The 19,092-nt window shown below is 39.2% G+C and overlaps 1 protein-coding gene across 1 annotated transcript in view; it reads left to right on the top strand.

The window, feature by feature from the left end:
• Window positions 1-8,757: 8,757 nt before the first annotated feature.
• LOC149816090 (protein SWEETIE-like) overlaps window positions 8,758-19,092 on the top strand; it is a 105,641-nt gene continuing 95,306 nt past the window's right edge. Inside the window, exons 1-2 of the mRNA XM_089987568.1 lie at window positions 8,758-8,995; window positions 9,448-9,655. Coding sequence (XP_089843694.1) covers window positions 8,825-8,995; window positions 9,448-9,655 — 379 coding nt within the window. The 5' untranslated portion in view covers window positions 8,758-8,824. The remainder of the gene's footprint in view (window positions 8,996-9,447; window positions 9,656-19,092) is intronic.

Below are 19,092 nucleotides of genomic sequence, written 5' to 3'. Positions count from 1 at the left end.
AGGAGCTACGTTAATTGCTTCAACTGTAGAGAAATTAAACAGGAGATTCCGGTTACTTCTGAAATAGCTGGTTGCATCTGCAGAAAGAATAATTTATTAACTCTAGTATGTGGTGATTGAAGGGAGAAAACAAGTTGGTGCATCCAATCGATCCCCAACCATGACATGACTTAAGCTATCTAGGATTGCTAGCTTGATATTTTAATAACCTAATTATAAAGACAATGAATCTATCTATCAAAAGAAAAAAGACAATGCACATACGTTAATTAGTTGTTGCTTCATTGTGAGCATATGATTAACCCCATAAAAAAATTATCCAATTTATAAGTTTAATCACACAGACCTCTTGTCACAAATCTACAAAACTTGCAGTTAAATAATCCCAACGCGTCACATGCAACAGGAAGGTTTACTGGTGGTTATGCCTGTCTTATAGAAGCAAACGAGTGTTTAGCATGCTACGCTCAATCCAACACAGATTGGAATTATTTCAAGTGAGATGACGACCTCAAATTAGGCTTTGTTTGGAAACTAGGAGCTGGGATAGGAGTTCATGCATTTGGCAAAAACTTGGTCAAACTAACTTGTGGTGGTCGTTTGGAAACTGGCATGGGATGGGTTTTTATGTATTTGGGATGGGAAGTGAGGTCCTCACCTTTGTATTTACACTAAAGAATGGAATCCTCAGTTACAACATCCAAGAGGTGGTAGGCAGTTTCGACTTTCTCAAATGGCACTTCCTATCCCAGCTACTAGTTTCCAAACAGGGCCTTAGTGGCATGACTCGTGACCAAAAGAGTTACGCACTCAAATCATGCTAGCTCACCAAATGTACGTGCACCGTTATATTTCAACCTCATCAGCCATGGGTTCAGTTTTCCAATCCTCCAAAAGTGACAATTTTAATGGTCCTTTATTATAAGGCTAAAACTAAAATCGGAAGCTTTGTCACAAATATCGCCACTGTTTTGAAAATATCGTGATTTTGTTTTGATGTTTTCAAAGGTTGAATTAATATGGGGAAAAATGATATTTTCATAGCATCACATATTTTTAAAATATCATGTTATTAACATGGCAGAAGCAATTCTGCAATCTTTATGTTTTTTGGTTTGGGATTACATATGATCATGTCACCATTACCTACAAATAAGTTTTCCTTTTAATTTTTTTAACTTTTTTTGTTGTATTTCATGAAACTAACCTTACAGATGTTATTTGCATGTTTAGGTTAGTAGGAAACGGATTTTAGATCATCTGATGCATGTAGGTTTTTATATCAAAAAACAATGTGTGATATTTTCCTGGTCATAAAAAAACATGATTCAAAAGTTGATTCCGACTATTGTAAACATGTTGAATCCATCCATGAAGTTGGATTGGACCAAAACAACCCAGGGCATAGAGACGGCACCATTACCAAATGTTATTCATTTTTGTTTGCTTTTATGATGAAGTAAAAAACCCAACCAAGAACTGGGTCACTTAATTGCCCGCCTGCCTGCAAGATAAAACTCTAGATTGAGGAAACAACCACTTAGCTTCACGAGCCCTTATTGACCCAGATTGTATAGATGCAGTGGACTTACAGGCAGAGGAGATAAATAGAGAGAGGAAGACGATTTGATGACTTGTTTCAAGGAGGTTTTTCAAGTTGTTATAAACTTGTATCTATAGCGAGACCTATAGGCCCTTATAGATTAACCCTCTGGTGTTGCCATTAGCCCAGAAAATGTAGGGGATTTACCACAAATTGTGGATATCTTAGCCCACTCTTAGTTAACCACCTTCACTATCACTGCACACCAAAGAGTGTAATAACCTCATTTTTTTGGGAATTAATTGGAATTTTTATAGATATAATGCATAAATGGTTTGATTTGGGCCTGGGATCCAAATCTCGAATCCAAGACCCATAAAGGGATCAATATAGGTGATAAATATTATAGCTATTGAAAAAAAAAGGTATATATATATATAATGACAATATAATAATAATTATATTAAAAATATAAAGGGGGAAATTAACGAATGGATCCACAGTTGGATCCACATGGATCCAACCTATAGATCCATAACCCAGACGAATCACGAATCCTAATATACATTTCAGACATGGTTGGTTCGCGGGGTCTTAGACCCGACCTGTGCCCCGTGTAACGAAAAAAAAAAAAGAAGAGAACCTCGAGTTAAAAAGGGCAGGACCTGCCGATAATAAGAAAAAAAATTGTGGTTAGGGTTATGAAGGAACCCTAACTCGATAGATGCAAAGGGGAGGGGCGCGGAGCCGCCTGAGAGAAAGTCTATCCCCTCTTCAAAAGGGGGTCTCGAGTCTCTTCCTCCTACTCTTGTTCCTCTCTTCCTCCCACCTTTGCTCTCTCTTTCCCTCTCCCTCTCATCTCTCTCTCATTTTTGCGCGTGACGGCAGGTCCACAGTGCCGGCAACCTCCCACCGCGGCAGCCTCTTCCTCCATCTCACTGGACAAGTGGGTTCTACTATCTTTTTGCTTTGGGTATACTATTTGTCGAGCATGCTATGTGGGTTCTTGAACCCTGCTAAGGGGTTATGATTTCTGTCGTGTGGTTGCCAAAAATACTCGAAGAAAAGGAGGGAGACTTGGGGGCTGGTGTGCCAAAAACCCCAAATCGATAGATTTAGGGATTTTAGATTGATGATTAAGGCAATGGAGGGGTGATTTTGTTTCGGATTTTTGCATTGAAGGGGTTTCTAAAAGGTAGCAGGGAGGGGTATTTGTCTGATTCCTGCTAGATGGTCGGAAACCCCAAATCACCGATTTGGGGGTTCCGACTGTCAATAGTATAAGGGGGGTCGGTTACTGTCAGAGAGGTAGACCGAAACCCCAAACCGGCAAACTCGAGGGGGGGGGGGGTATGTTGTTAAAAAGGGGGTTTCGATTAAAGGAGTTTAGAATTGATAACCAGTGAAATACGTGAAATGTTTTGGGAATAACTTGAGTATGTGCTTTGAATCAGTGTATCTAGGCTGTGTATATTATCAGTTCTGTAAATTCAATAATTTTTATCAGCCCTGTGTATCATCTTGTTTCAATGTTCTGAAATTTAAGACTTGTTTTTCAGTAGGACATCTTATATTTTATCCTAAAATGAATTTTTGGTAGGCTTCTGCCTGATTCCCTCCTTTTTCAGTGAGACCAACGAGGCTCTGCTTGTCTAGTAGAAGCAGCTAGTGCACGTCATCTCACTTTGTGTTGGGACGTTGCAAGTTCCAAACCCAATGGTATAGTTGTATAACTGGTTGGGGTCAATAACCCTAGCTTACCTTTAAAAAAAAAACTTTGAGCTAAAGAATTTCACATCCCTATGTTCGGCAGACACCCCCGACGACCCCCGCTTAAGTTGTTCTTCGCCATCGGCGTTCTTGAGCTTTTCCCAAGTGTCGATTCTGACATACGAGTTTTTTCTTTTAAATCATGTGAGAAATTGAATACCAATTTGATTTCCATGCAATATTTAGTGCAAATCCATGGTTAAAGAGTGATTCTATGTGTTCACTCTAGATTACATGGATGTAGATCCTCTTTTATATGGGTGTTTTTTGTTCTTTACACATAAAAATTTTTTGTATGGGGTTTTTATACAAAAACAGACTCATATTGGGTTATGATCGAGATTTATTTCTGTTTGTTATGATCAAGATTTATGCTTGTATATATATACCTTAATCTGCGTTTTCTGTTCTTGAATTGGGTTCATGCAAGATATAGTTTGAATGACTTAATCGATGCTTATAAAACTGATTTTGTTTAGGCATAGTTAAGATCAATGCTTAGGTGGTGATTAGATTTGCAAAATTGTTTTCAAGTTCATTGATTCAGCAAATTGCATATGGCTATATACAGATTCTCATGTGAAAAGTGTTCATGTTATCCCCCGGTTTACATGTGTTAAAGATTTAGTTTTTCTTTCTACGCATGTGAATGTATGGACATGTGCATGTATTGAAAACATAGATCATGAAAGTTTATTGTTATTGCACTCGCATGCTTATATACTTGTATGCATATTTTGCTAGAGGTGAAACAAGGAAAGAATGATATTTTCCTTGTGCTTAGAATCAACATGTTATGCTTGATTAAGACATTAGTGCAAGGTTGCTTGCATATGCATGTGCATACATGAAATTGATGTATTTTGGCACATATATCATGGTGTGCACATTCACATGTTTTAATTTGAACCAGTTCATGAATAAACGTATGCATTTGACTTGAGTATGCATCCAAATTGAACAAATACATGCTTATGAATATTTTTGTGGCATACACATAATACATGTTTGCATTTTTGAATGTGCCTATACATTTTTAGAATGTGTGGTGTGCATGTATTTTGATTCTCGAGACATGTCAAGATTTGAAATTATTTATATGCTTTGACTTGATGTGACGTGCTTAAGCATCTTACTATATGAAGTTTGTTTCAAATGCATATGCATACATGCATTGATGTGTATTTCAATTATGCATGATCTAGTGCATAACAGAAAAATGCATGATTATGTGCAATGTATGATTCCTTTTGTTATTTTTTTATTTAAGTTATATTTTTTCATATGCATGCCTTATTAAATGCACACAACTTTAAGTTCCTCTTCTTAATTACCGTTGCCCGTGGATACACTAAACGGGTACAATCCTCGATGTCAAATAGGTTCCCAGGGTAACTTAACACACAATTTGTATTTTATTACTGGGTTCAAACTTAACCCTTGACCGAATCACCTTCGGAACATTAGACCTCCACATCTAATGTCGGAGACACAAGGGACACCCCACGCCTACAAGTGTCACTTCCTTGGTACAAAAAACAATCACAGTTGTGACGAACACACCACCCTCAGGTAAAGTGGTGGACTCTCCCTAAAACTATGGCTAGAAGAAATAACATCAATATCGGGTTCATGGGACAAAATTACAGCACACAGAGTTTTTGTATCCTCACAGTCTCCCCAAGACCGTATCTCTAAGATCTCCATTCTCCAGATAGAAGATCCCAGAACATATGTTACACTATTTTTTATTATGTATTTAATTTACCTCAATTCTTTAAGTTTGCAACACCATATGAAAAAGTAAAGTGAAAACCCACATCCTCCCTTGCGAGAACTCTTACGGAACTCCAACCCATGAGGACAACTAGAACAGTGTAGTAGTGTGTCATACCAAATTATGTGGTTTAAGTGATGCAGTTGAATTATATGTGAGACGAAAACCATCCCACGGCTCTCTAGGCCGATGATGGTTCATTTAGACCATCGTTGCATAATCTATAAAAATTCTCTCAACTTATAATTTATACAATGAGGTAATCAATGCCTCCAAATGCATATCCAATTAAGCTCACTTAACAATGTGCATGAGTTATCACAACCATATGCATGTGCCATTTATGTGCAAGTGTTTCCATGCAATCTAATACACAAGATTTTAAATAACACATGGAACTCTAGACAGGAGTATAATGTTCAACTAGAGGCAACAAAGCAAAACACATTACGTATAAAATTTCAGTTCTTTGTGTCTATCCTCCCTAAACAGTGTAAAATGAACACTATTATACACAGCTGAACATTTCAGGTTATGTTTCAATGATCCCACGCTGCATCTTACAATTTTGAGCTTAAAACATACTCAAGCATCAACTTATGTCAATAGACATCCTAAAGCAAAACAGTAGGTAACACATGCAAAATCCTATCGGACCTTAATAATTTATGTACCTAGCAGAAGTGTATCACACTATTCATGCTTTAACGGTTTATGATTGTGTATATCCATTTATGAAAATAGGATATCAGATTAACATCATTCAGCTGACTACAAAAATGTATGGAAATCAGCCCTGACAATAGTAACCAAGACATGTGTGTATATATATATATATATAGTCAGTCGGAACACATACTGACTTTAAGTCTAATTCAAAACATTGTATGGTGCTGCATCATCAAACACATTTATCCCCTGTTTCGGTATACACAACAGTGTTCCATTTTGAGGATAACAAGATTTCAAAAATAAATGAAATCAATTAACAAAAAATTGCCTATATGCAGATCATCCCACAGACCCTTCTTCTCCCCTTTCAAATTACAGGCATAGACATCCCCTTTGATACCACAATAACCAAATGCAAACCGAAAATATGACTTCAAATTCTGAAAATCTAACATTCAGTCCAGAATACAATGATCCATTATGAAAATAGCAAGTCAAGATTTTACAATAAATTTCCGAGGACTAATTACCCTATTATCAACAACAACTACAAGTCCCCAAACAATCTTTATGTACTCGGTTTTCAAGATTACAAGTACTCATATTCAAATGCAACATATTTCCAGTAAGTAACGATATCAAGACCTAAATCCACACGCAAGATCAACTGGATTCATGATTTTAAATTATCATTACCATGTTATATCCAAGAATATAACATTTGGCAGAGAAAACAGAGGAAAGACTCATGGTATATGCTACAATCTGCTACTAATAGGGTTATAAAAAAAATTTAAGAATCTTCAGATTCAAATACAGCTTCTCATCCTACTTGTGTTAATCGGTTTCCAGCTAGGAAACCCCCAAATCTGGGGTATCCATGCAAGAAACTGGGGACCTTCACAGCTGAGACCATCCCCTACCTCAGCCAACCCCCACAATAGGCCTGATTTGGGGATTTTTCGTGTTAGGGTTAGACCCAAGGCTTTCCCCAAATCATATGCTACTACCACCTGAAACCCCCCTTTGTCCCTTGAAAACAGGGAATACATCCATCAACAGGGTTCTCTGGATGCTCACCTCAAACCCCACACACGAGATCGAACCCTCACACAAATCCAAGAAGAACTGTACCTTATCCGGCGATTTTTTCGACGATCGGAGGCTGGAGACATGAGTACACAGCCGCGGTTGACGCTCCTCGTGACAGAGCTGCTCGTCGTGGCATTCAATGGCAGTCGGTAGCCCACGCTGTCTGACGATGGCGTTCTGCCCTTCGGCGTGCGCACACACACACACAGAGAGAGAGAGAGAGAGAGAGAGAGAGAGAGAGAGAGAGAGAGAGGAAATCCAAACATCGAATGGAAGGGGTGATCTCCCCCTTTTATTCGAGGTCCGACCCCCTTCTCTTCCTCCAGAAAGGTCGGAAGGGGTCGGTTACGCTCTGCGTAACCCCTCCCCTTTCTCCTCTAAATCACGTTGCAAGAATCATGCCTAAGGCACGCTTCTTGTTTTTGTTTTCATTTTAAGTTATGTACAGGGGTCCGGGTCCAAGCTGCGCAACCCGCGACACTGAATCCAGCATATGCATGGATCAGGGTCGCCCTGAACCAGTGGATCCATAGTTGGATACTGGCGGGTGCCACTGCGGGTCCGACCCAGTACATGAAATTTTTTCTTTTCTTTTTATCTTATAAATAATATTAATTATTTATTAAATCTAAAATTATTATTATAAGCATAATTTAACACCCATTTTATCGATTACTTACGGATCCAAATATCGGGTTCTAGGCCTAAATGTCCATTTTTCTTTTGGTTATTATAGTGCCAGCCCCTCCCTGCCTTGTCCGAAGACTGAAAAAAAGGAGCAGGGGGCGTCGCCCCCCTGCCAGCCGAAAACGACGGTGGCAGGAAGGTAGCGCCCTCCTAAGGGTCGTATCTGCGTGAGGGAGATTGAGAGAGAGATAGTAGAGGAGAGGGGAGAAAAAGACAAAGGAGAGGGGATGAGTCAGACTTGTATAAGTAATGGGGCCACGACGCAAGCCTGGCCCATGTCAGGCCGGCTACCAGAAAATAAGAGTTGTTATCGGGCTGGGTAGCCCTTAGGCTTTCCAGTACCCAGCCCGAATTGGCTCAGGCTTAGACTGCAATTTGCAGCCCCAGCCTGAATACGGTCAAGCCGGGCCTTGCCTGATTAGGTAATCAAGCTCTAATCGGGCTGGTTCCTTGTGTAAATAACATAGGACCTGACAAGCCTGACCCATTAACTGGGGCAGGCCTAAAGGGCCCGGCCTGAGACAGTTTATGACTGAGCCGGGCTTGGGCTAATACATGAGTTCGGGCCTTTTGGGCCCTTATCGGGTCCTAATTGGGCCGGGATGGCCCAATGTCCACCCCTAAATGAAAACTGGAGTTGCAAACGGCTCGAATTCAGGATGGGGCTTTTGGAAATTTTGGCTGTCTTGGATCCGATCTGATCTGACTCCCCAATGTATTTTTTGATAGAAATCCAAACCGTTTGCTTCCGTACTGAAAACCCATCCGGTATCTGGCCCAATGCCCACCCTTGATTCAGACTCATAGAACATGAGTAGCAGATCGACCTAAATACGATATATGAGATTTCATACCAGACCCATCTCTGACCTCAGCACTGCTAAAGACCAGCTTATTTTTTTCCACTTTAAAAAAAAAAATTTCGGGTCCACCTATACAAGGACCAGTGAGTGCAGGTCCGACCCATTGACACCCAAACAGTCACACGCAGCTGCTGCTAAAACTACAGGGTGACTCCGGTGATACTCAATTATAAAGCCCACATTTTTGTTGCTGCTTAAGCTACGAACACTAACAATAGCGAGGCTATGCTTCAACGTGACGTCATATTCAAGCGAGACTTGTTTCTGAAAGGCACTTATTTTTCACGCAACTATTTTAAGCTCAGCGTAAGCAGCACACTCCATTGGTGGTGCCGCTCTGGCGGCCTTCGACCCGCCCCCGCCAAGCATAGAAGCCTACTCTCTCGTCAGTCTCGCTCTCTCTCTCTGGGTCGGTTCTCCATGGCGAGGTTGCAGGCGAGCGTCCGCGAGGGCGTCCCGCTCTCCAGATTTGGGATCCTTGTGGCGCAGCTCGAGTCCATCGTCGCCTCCGCACCGCAGCAGCCACCCGACGCCCTCCTCTGCTTCGATCTCCTCTCCGATCTTGTCTCCGCCATTGATGAAGAGCCCAAGGCATCCCTCCCCTCCCAACCCCTTCTCTCTCTCTGTCTCCTTCCTTTTGATCCTATCTCGAATTGTCGACGAATTGCTTCTGGATCTTGCTAGATATATGCTTCTAGTTTGCATCGTTTCTCGATCTTAGCGTTCTGATCGTGTTCGATTAGATCGATCGCGAAACCAGTTTTTGTTTTTCATGCGTTTTGGTTGATCCGGTAGATATTTTTTCGCATAATGCGGTTGGTTAGTTTACTTGTTTTGCTCATGTTGCACGAGACTAGGCACAATGTGGTTTCTGGAATCACGCACTTGAATTTTCGTTTTTTTTTTTGCGTCTTATTTGGTTGTGGTTGGGTTGGGTTGGGTTGGGTTTTAGGAGAATTAGGGCTCTATTGTTTTGTGTTTGTGTATATGAAATCGGGAGATCATGACGATTTTTTATTTTTTGTTTTTTTCTTGGGTTTCAGGCGTCCATCATCTTATGGCAGAGGAAGTGCGAGGATGCTCTCTATTCGTTGCTCAAACTGGCAGCTCGTCGGCCTGTTTGGCGTCTGGCATCACTGGCCATGGTGAAGGTGATAGCGAAGGGAGACGACATTTCTATATACTCGAGAGCGAGTAGCCTCCAGGGGTGGCTCGCCGACTGGAAAAGAAGCGATGCACTTTCGTATGCGGGTCAGTGTTGTTCTTCCCCCACTTTATTTTTCCATTTGTTGGAGAGAAGAACTTGAAAAGTTTGAACTAGCGTGTAGAAAGTGGTTGTAAATTCCAGTTTCCAAGACGAACTTCACATGTGACGTACTCACTGACCCTTTGAAGGATACCTTTAGATAGGAAGCAATTAGAAGATTATTTCTGGGTGGTTGCACAGATATAGGGGGACACATGAATAATGTTATAGCCGATATGGCCAACGTCTCGCATTCTGGGGCATCCACTAACCATTTTAGGTGCGGTTTCAGGTAGAAAGGAGGAGAGCGCCCTTATTAAGTACTTGACTAGATATAGATAATAATTGTTTGTACGTAGGGCCTCTGTCGACATTCCACATTCACAGTAACCCAATGACCCACCTCTGCAAATAATCAATGGCATGAGGTCTGGTTTGAAACCAAATCAGACAAATGCTTTGGTTCTCACCGAGGGGCTACTTCCTTACAGAACCGATTAACCAAATTGTTCTATCCTGTTCAAAAAGTATTTGGTCACCAACTGAACTCTAAATTCACGCAATAGGACTTTCAGTTTTGCCAGCCATGGGTCATTTGATCCTTCAACAGGGTTCAACATTTGCAGCCATTGGGAGATTTTTCACTTTGAACTCATTTACAAGCATTGGTTGCAACATTCAGATCACTGACTCATGCATGTAAACACTAGTTATGTTACATAGATAAAAGATCCATATGGCAAGTGGACAAAGCAGTTGAAAAGCATGGCGATAGTTAAGTTTTATCTACTTGAAGGGCATGTATTAACCAAGAATGGTTGTCGAGAAAGTAGTAGAAGCCATGATATGTTTTCAGAGTTTCATTCACTCACATTATTTAGCAATGTCTGCTTAAGTGAAGGATTCAAAGCTGATAAAGAATAGAATCAGTAATTTTCTCAACCACTCGAAAACAGGAAAAGGAAGTTAATTTTCCCAAGCTTATGTCAGAGTCAATGAGGGGCTGACTGGATGTCTGGAAATGTGAAGAATGCTTTGATTAAATAATGGGATCTAGGGGCATTGAACCTCCACATGTATGGCACATGAACCCAAGTAAGTTCCTTTATACAAGTATGAACTGTATGTAACCTATGTCACACGGACTCTTCTAACAGGGCACTGCACCCACGTCGCACCCAGGCGGGTGCGACACTTAATCACAGCTTCCTTTGTGTTAGGTGAAATCAACCATACTGAGGTCCATTTCTATCCAAAAGTAGATTCAGTTAACCCTAATCAAGTCCATTTTTATCAATTATTATATATATATATATATATATATATATATATATATATATATATATATATATATATATATATATATATATATATATATATCCTCCCCGCACCCTAGTTTTTTTAAAGTGCCGCACCCGTATATACCCTCCCCGCACCCGCACCCGCACCCGCACCTATGTGACATAGTATGTAACATATACCATTGGTGGACAGGGAAACAAGTTCTCATCCAAGTTTGTGTTTCACATTTTTTTGTTGTAAATGTGACCCCTGATGTCTGAAGATTGTCTCATATCTGACACCAAAAGAAAGATGTCACAAAAAAAGAACAATAATCAGATTCTTTTTGAGTGGAAGTGGTGAAGGGAAGGGGATGCAGGTTTCATATAGGGTGAAGAGAGAAATAAAAGGGAGTTCCGTGCTAGCTGAATTCTTCTATTTTGAAGATGATTGCACTCTCAGACCTACTCTTACAAATCTAGAGTTAATTTTGCTCTACCTGTGCTCTAATCTAAATGGAAGCATGCTTCAAACAAGATTGGTTCATGCTTCCGTAAATTATTGACCAGCTATTGGATACTGACACGAGTGTTGGTGTTAGACACAAGTAGAAAGGGTTGCACATGGCAGATGTTGAAAAAGTAGATGGATGACAAACAAGGTTCCATAACCAGGTTTGACTTTTTGAAACCTCTAGGCATGAAATGAGCAAAAGTAGGGTCTAAATATGATAGACATGGAGTGCTATCTTTATGATTATAAGGACATTTCTGCAAGACTATTATAATATCAAGTTATCAACACTGTTAACTATAGGAACAAACACACATGTTGCATGGATGCATTTGTTAAGTTGGATAAATGTAGTAGCAAAGAATGATAAGAAAAAAGTGAATGCATTAAAAATGTTTAATATTACTGTCGGCAAAATAAAAAAATAAAAAAATTCTGTTTAAGATGGTCTGGACATGTTCAATAACCTATCACAACACTGTTAAGAAAGGTTGACATGATGCAAGTGGAAGACATTAAAAAAAAGGAAGACCATTAAATATTTAGAGGGAGGGCATAAGAGGAGATGTGGCATACTATGTGAAAGTATCTTCAAAAACATACTACGATCAAGACACGATGTTCTTGATGAAAAACAAGCGCACTAATGCACAATAAAAACACTTAGAACACTTGTGCACAAAGGCACAACCCACAATATCTCACAAATGCACTAATGCATAAAAGAATGGAAGGCTTTATTAGATCACACATAAGCTTTGACCCAAAGCCTTAAGAATTACAAGGGGAGAGCCCCTATTTATAATCCACCAAAAAGGAGCCTTGGAGGGGCTCCACTCATAGACGTTGGAGCTCCTCCAACGGTCTCCCCCCAAGGTATCTTTTGGTAAAAATAAAAAACAAAAAAGTAATAAAATACAAATAAAAAAGAAAGAAAAGAAAAAGGAAATTACAATCACATTCACGAAAATGAATGTGCGTAAAACTAAGGAAATGACTAAACTACCCCTATGACTAAAATAAGAAAAATTATATATTATATATATAAGTGGATGGATACATATATGATATATGTATATGTATCAGCCTTTATATATATAAAATATATAAGATTACAAGATTTCGATAATATAATTTAACACCCCCCTCAAACTTAGGCCAAGATGATCGAAAGTTTGCCAAGAAGAAAGTTGAAACGCGAAGCACACAATGCTTTGGTGAAGAAGTCTGCCAACTGATATTCTGAAGTTACATATGGAAGATCAATGATCCCTTTCAGATATGCTTCACGAACATAGTGACAGTCCATCTCAATGTGTTTGGTACACTCATGAAATGTGTGATTTTTGGTAATATAAATTACACTCTTGTTATCACAGCAAAACTTGGTGGGCCTTTCTACATTAATCCCCATATCTTCTAATAGCTGATGAATCCACACAATTTCCATGGTAGTCATTGACATGACTCGATATTCAGCTTCGGTAGAGGATAAAGACACTTTTTGCTGCTTCTTACATCTCCATGAGCTCAGCGAGTCTTCTAAAAACACACAATAACCAGTGGTGGAGTGACATTTATTTGGGTCACCTCCCCAGTCAGAGTCAGTATAAACAATCAATTTCAATTCAGAAGAAGAGGATAAGAATACTTCTTTATTTAATGTACCTTTTATGTATCTCATGATTCGCAAAATGGCACTCATGTGAACACATGTTGGTGCATGCTGAAACTGGCTTGCAGTATGAACTGCATGCGAGATATCTAGTCTAGTAATACTTAGATACATCAACGATCCCACAAGCTGTCTGTAAGGAGTGTGATCTGTGAGGGGAATGCCATCATCAATCTTCATTTTGGCTCCAACTATAGCAGGAGTCTCACAAACTTTATCATCTGTAATACCTGACCTGTTAAGAATCTCAGAGGCAAGCTTAGTCTGAGATAAAAAATACCCTCTATGAGAGTATGCCGCTTCAATACCCAGAAAATAGGTTAGAAATCTCAAATCAGACATTTTAAATCTATCATTTAAAATTGATTTTATGCTTTTAACTCCTTTAGTGTCACTTTCAATTATTAACATATCATCCACGTACAAAAGCAAAATAACTATCCCTGTATTGGTTTTTCTAACAAATAGAGCAGTGTCAGTGAAACAGGATGAGAAACCATTTTCTAACATTACAGAATTAAATCTATCATACCAAGCCTTAGGGGCTTGTTTTAAACCATAAAATGCTTTTTGAAGACGAAACACTTTTCCTTTGGGAGTCTTCGTACCTAGCGGAGCATCCATATATACTTCTTCATTTAGATCACCATTTAAAAAGGTATTTTTAACATTCATTTGATAGATGTTTCATTTGTTGATTGATGCCACAGTAATGAGGCATCTGACAGTGACCATTCGGGCCACAGGGGCAAATGTTTCTTTATAGTCAATCTCGTATTCTTGACTATATCCCTTTGCAATAAGCCGAGCTTTATATCTCTCAAGAGATCCGTCGCTCTTAGTTTTTACTTTAAATACCCATCTACATCCTATTGCTTTTTTTCCCTTGGGAATATCTTGAAATTCCCAAGTTGTTGCCATGTTGAGAGCTATAAGCTCACATTCCATCACTTTTAACCATTCATCATTCTTTTTGGCTTCTCCGAAGTTTCTGGGTTCTACATAGGAGTGAATGACGCTAAGACAAGCTCTATGTTTAGGTGTAAAAGAATCACATGAGATGAACCTAGAAGGCACCTTTCTGTTTCTCTCAGTTCTTCGTAGGGTTTCTTCATTTGTTCAAATGAAACTACTAGGTTCATTGTATTTTCCAATTTCCCTTCTAAAACTGTTTCTGTTTCTATGGGTATAGGTTATAGGATCTCTCAATGCTCCTTCATCACTTTTTTGGTAGGTAGATGGATGAAAATAATATTTTCCTCATCTTCATTGTTATCATCATCATCATGAGTGAGTTCATCATCACTATCATCATCTTTCGATGACAGCTCAAACAAAAAAGAATAATCCATATTTTCTTCATAAGATTCATTTTTCTTAAAATCATTAACATTTTTAAAAAAACTCACATTTCTGGAAACATATAACTTATCATTCTTAACATCATAACATCGAAACCCCTTTTGGGTTTCGGAATATCCAAGAAAGGCACATGTAATGGCTTTCGGTGAGAGCTTGTCGTTCTTGTTAGTAAGAACAAAGCATTTGCAACAAAAAATTCTCAACCGATTATAGTTAGGTTCTTTGGTATACAACATTTCGAAAGGCGAGATTTTGTTCAAATTTTTAGATGGTAAACGATTTATAAGATAAACAGATGTTAAAGCAGCTTCGGCCCAAAAACCTTTTGGGATGTTTTGAGAAATAAAAAGGGTTCGAGTTGTCTCTATTATATGTCTATGCCTTCTTTCGGATAATCCATTTTGCTGAGGATTTTTTGGACAAGATCTTTGATGAAGAATACCATGACTTTCAAGATAAATTTTGAATTCATTTGAAAGATATTCTCCTCCAGAATCGGTTATGAAAATTTTTAGGTTTTCATTAAATTGATTTTTAATCATCGTATGATAGTTTTTGAAAGTCGAAAAGACTTCGTATTTGTGCTTAAGAAAAAATATCCAACAATATCTTGTGTAGTCGTCAACAAAAATAACATAATACGCAAAACCCCCTTTTGATAAAACTCGTGCCGGTCCCCATACATTTGAATGAACAATTTCAAAAGGTCTTGTTGTAAACATAGATCTTTGACAAAAAGGTATCTTTTTCATTTTTCCAAGAATACAATCGTTACAAGTGAAATCACTTTTACATAGGTGTTTAACAAAAGGTAAGTAGGAAATTTTTACAACATTTGGATGTCCAAGTCTCTTGTGTCATACATTAATATCCTTTTGTTGGACAATATTACAAAAAGGGTTCTTTGGAATTTGAAGGAAATCAAAATAGTATAGATCTCCCTTTCTAGAGCCTTCCCCAATCAACCTCCCTGACTGGCGATTCTGTATCCAACATTTGTTAGATGAAAATTTTATATCACACCTATGATCCGAGAGTTGAGAAACCGAAATCAAGTTTAAGTTTAATTTTGGTATAAATCTAATTTTCGGGATAAAGAATCCTTGTTTTTCAAAATTTTCAATTCCTTTTACTTCAAGAGATGTTCCATCCGCGGTTGAGACGAAGGATGGTAAAAGATTGTTTGAGTATTCAGAAAAAGTACTAATACTTGGGGACATGTGAAAAGAGACACCCGAATCTAAAAGCCAAGAGGTCTTATCGGGAGATGAAGAGGTTGACATGGCGGCTTCGGAAATTGCCCATTTGAGAAGAGGTTGAAGTGCATCCACAATTTGTTATAATGAGAGAGCTCCATTTGAAGATGACGAGCACTCTTCCTTTTGAGGTTGGGATGTGTTAGCCATATCCAACAACTTCTTCCACTTTGGACAAATAGGCTTGATGTGCCCCGGTTCCTTACAAAAGTGGCACACAAGTTTGCTATGATCTTTCTTTCCGCTTTGACCATTTGTACCTTGACTTTGATTCTTGAAGTGGGGAGGTTTATAAGTTCTTAAGTTATTCCCCGATCTTGAGACAACATTAACACCTTCACTTTCTTCATGGTTGGAAGATGTGGCTAGAACACTTGGGTTATTTTTGCTTATGACCATACGTGTCTCTTCCTCACTTAGTTTCGTAATTACATCTTCAAGAGAGGGGGAAGTGAAAGAGGAAAGAAGGGAGGATCAAATTTGCTCAAATTCGGGCCTAAGCCCATTCAAAAATTTAAAAAGCGATCCTCTTCTAGTTGTTTATGTCTAAGTTCAATAGCCTCTCCACTCCATTTGGGCTCAAGTATAGCAAGTTCATCCCAAATAGACGATAATTTCGTGAAATACTCTCTAATAGCCATTTCGTTTTGTTGAAGGGTCAAACCCCTTTTTTGAAGATAACACTTGTGGGACATCTTCAAGGTATTTCTACGCTTGAGAGGCTTTCTTGAACTTGATGATGTTGGCATTAATCATTGTTTCAACGGATGAGAAAATCCATAATAGGATTTTGAAGTTCCTCATCTCCCATTCTTCATGTTTCTTACTATAGTCTTCAAGAGCCTTGGCTCTTTCTTCTCTTTTAAGGATCTTTATTTCTCCTTGTTCCATCAAAGTGATTTTGGGCTCCGGTTCCTGAATCGAGTCTTGGACATAGCCCCAAAGCCCTTTTTCTTTAATATGGGCCCCCATCTTTCCGGCCCATACATGATAATTTAACCCATTGAGTTTAAAATAAAGAGAGAAATGTGAATCTTTTTCACCCATTAGAGAGGAGAAAAGAGAGAAAGAGATATGTACCACAAAGGAATTTAGGATCTTTCTTGGTAAAAGAGACTTCTAAAATATTGGATGAAGAGAAGAGTCCACCTCAATCACCAAAAATTTGAGGGCACATTTTTTGAGGTACTCGAAAAAGGTGAGAAACCACACGATCTTCTTTCTTCAACCTTGCTCTGATACCATGAGAAAGTATCTTAAAAAAGATACTATGATCAAGACACGATGTTCTTGACGAAAAACAAGTGCACTAATGCACAATGAGAACACTTAGAACACTTGTGCACAAAGGCACAACCGGAGTTACCGGAAGCGCTTAGGTAAAAGGGGAAGCGCGCTTCCCTGAAGCGCGAAATGTCGTGCTTCCGAAGCGTGAGGGGAAGCGTCTCCCTTTTTTGGGAAGCACACTTCCCTTTTATGGGAAGCGTGTTTCCCTTTTATGGGAAACACGCTTCCCCTTCGCTTCCCCATTTTTTTCATTTTTTTTCGCTTCCCCCTTGCTTCCGGTTCGCTTCCTAGGTCGCTTCCGAGACGGTTCAGAATTTTCTTCTAAGTGGTCCCACGCTTCCCCGCTTCCTAAATTTTTTAAAGTGCCTCGCTTCCCGCTCCCGCTTCCCGCATCGCTTCCTGCTCCCGCTTCCTCGATTGGTAACTCTGGGCACAACCCACAATATCTCACAAATGCACTAATGCATAAAAGAATGGAAGGCTTTATTAGATCATACATAGGCTTTGACCCAAAGCCTTAAGAATTACAAGGGGAGAGCCCCTATTTATAATCCACCAAAAAAGAGCCTTGGAGGGGCTCCACTCATAGACGTTGGAGCCCCTCCAACGGTCACAAATGTGACTGTTGGAGGGGCCCAACGTCTATTTGAGTGCCCCCCCCAAGGTATCTTTTGGTAAAAATAAAAAAGTAAAAAATACAAATAAAAAAGAAAGAAAAGAAAAAGGAAATTACAATCACATTCACGAAAATGAATGTGCGTAAAACTAAGGAAATGACTAAACTACCCCTATGACTAAAATAAGGAAAAATATATATATATTTGATATATATAAGTGGATAGATACATATACATATATATCATCCTTTATATATATAAAATATATAAGATTACAAGATTTCGGTAATTAATTTAACATACTAATGGTGATCTATGTCACCTTGGTGCGGGTGTGGAGGGTACGACACAACAAGTTCGAAACATGTGTGTATGAGGACACAACTATATATATAATAACATTTTTAAATGAAATAAAAAAATAATAACATTTTAAATGTAAAAGAGGAAGAAGGGGTAAAATGAAAAGGAAGAAGGGGTAAAATGTTTTTTTTAAAAAGAGAGGGTGTTTTAAAAGTGTGTGTGTGTGTTTTTGAAAAAATATAAAGGGGAATGAGTTATTTAACCCCATTCCCACCGCCTCTCACTCTCTCGATCAAGATGCCAGATATGAAGGAGGAGGACTCCATGCGAGTTTGGTACCTTCTCTCTCTCTCAGGATTCCATGCTTGTAGAGAGAGAGAGAGAGAGAGAGAGAGAGAGAGAGAGAGAGAGAGAGAGAGTTGAGGGGTTGGGGGGGGGGATTTTGCTTTTGCTTTTTTTCCATTGAGGTTTGGGTCTGCATTAGACCCGACCCGACCTGGCGCAGTACGAGACCCGACCTGTGGCGTACCCACACTATGCTCGGTACCCGTACCCGTGTTGACGCATGTCGACACAGGTATGGCAGCCAAACTACCGTGTCGCGGTTACATAGATGGTGATTGAACTTGTACCTATAAATAGGAAGGTAGAAAGAAATTGGACTCATCAAGCCAACCTCGTGTACTTGGGATAAAGCTTGTTAATGATGCTCATCGATGAATAAACAAGTAAAAGAATATGTATATAAAGTTTTGCCTAAAAAATCTAGATGGATAGACGTGCTCCCAAAATATGGCATGTACACATGCCTCCATTGTTTTTTATGGGCATGAATAGATCCCAAAATTTTCTTTTACCCCTAATCACTTTGAATTTCCATGTTGTTGCCTCAAATATAGTATACTAATGGCATATAAGTAATTTTATTCTATAAGCTGTCACACGGACTCGGCTAGGGAGGCGCCGCACCCGAGTCGACATGCCCCGACACGGGTGCGGCTTCGGACACGGCCCGGACTCGGTCAACACCGAGTCGTACTCGGTCAACGAGTCGAGGCCGAGTCTGTCCTTGTTTTGGACTCGATCAACGTTGACTGAGTCAAAAAATGTTCATTTTTAGGGCAAAAAAATGATCTTTTTATATATTT

Source organism: Nuphar pumila, chromosome 14, assembly GCF_984573655.1.
Source record: "Nuphar pumila chromosome 14, dmNupPumi1.hap1.1, whole genome shotgun sequence".
Lineage (NCBI taxonomy): Eukaryota > Viridiplantae > Streptophyta > Magnoliopsida > Nymphaeales > Nymphaeaceae > Nuphar > Nuphar pumila.
Note: the sequence above shows the minus strand (reverse complement) of the source record. Positions and strands in the feature narration are given on the sequence as shown.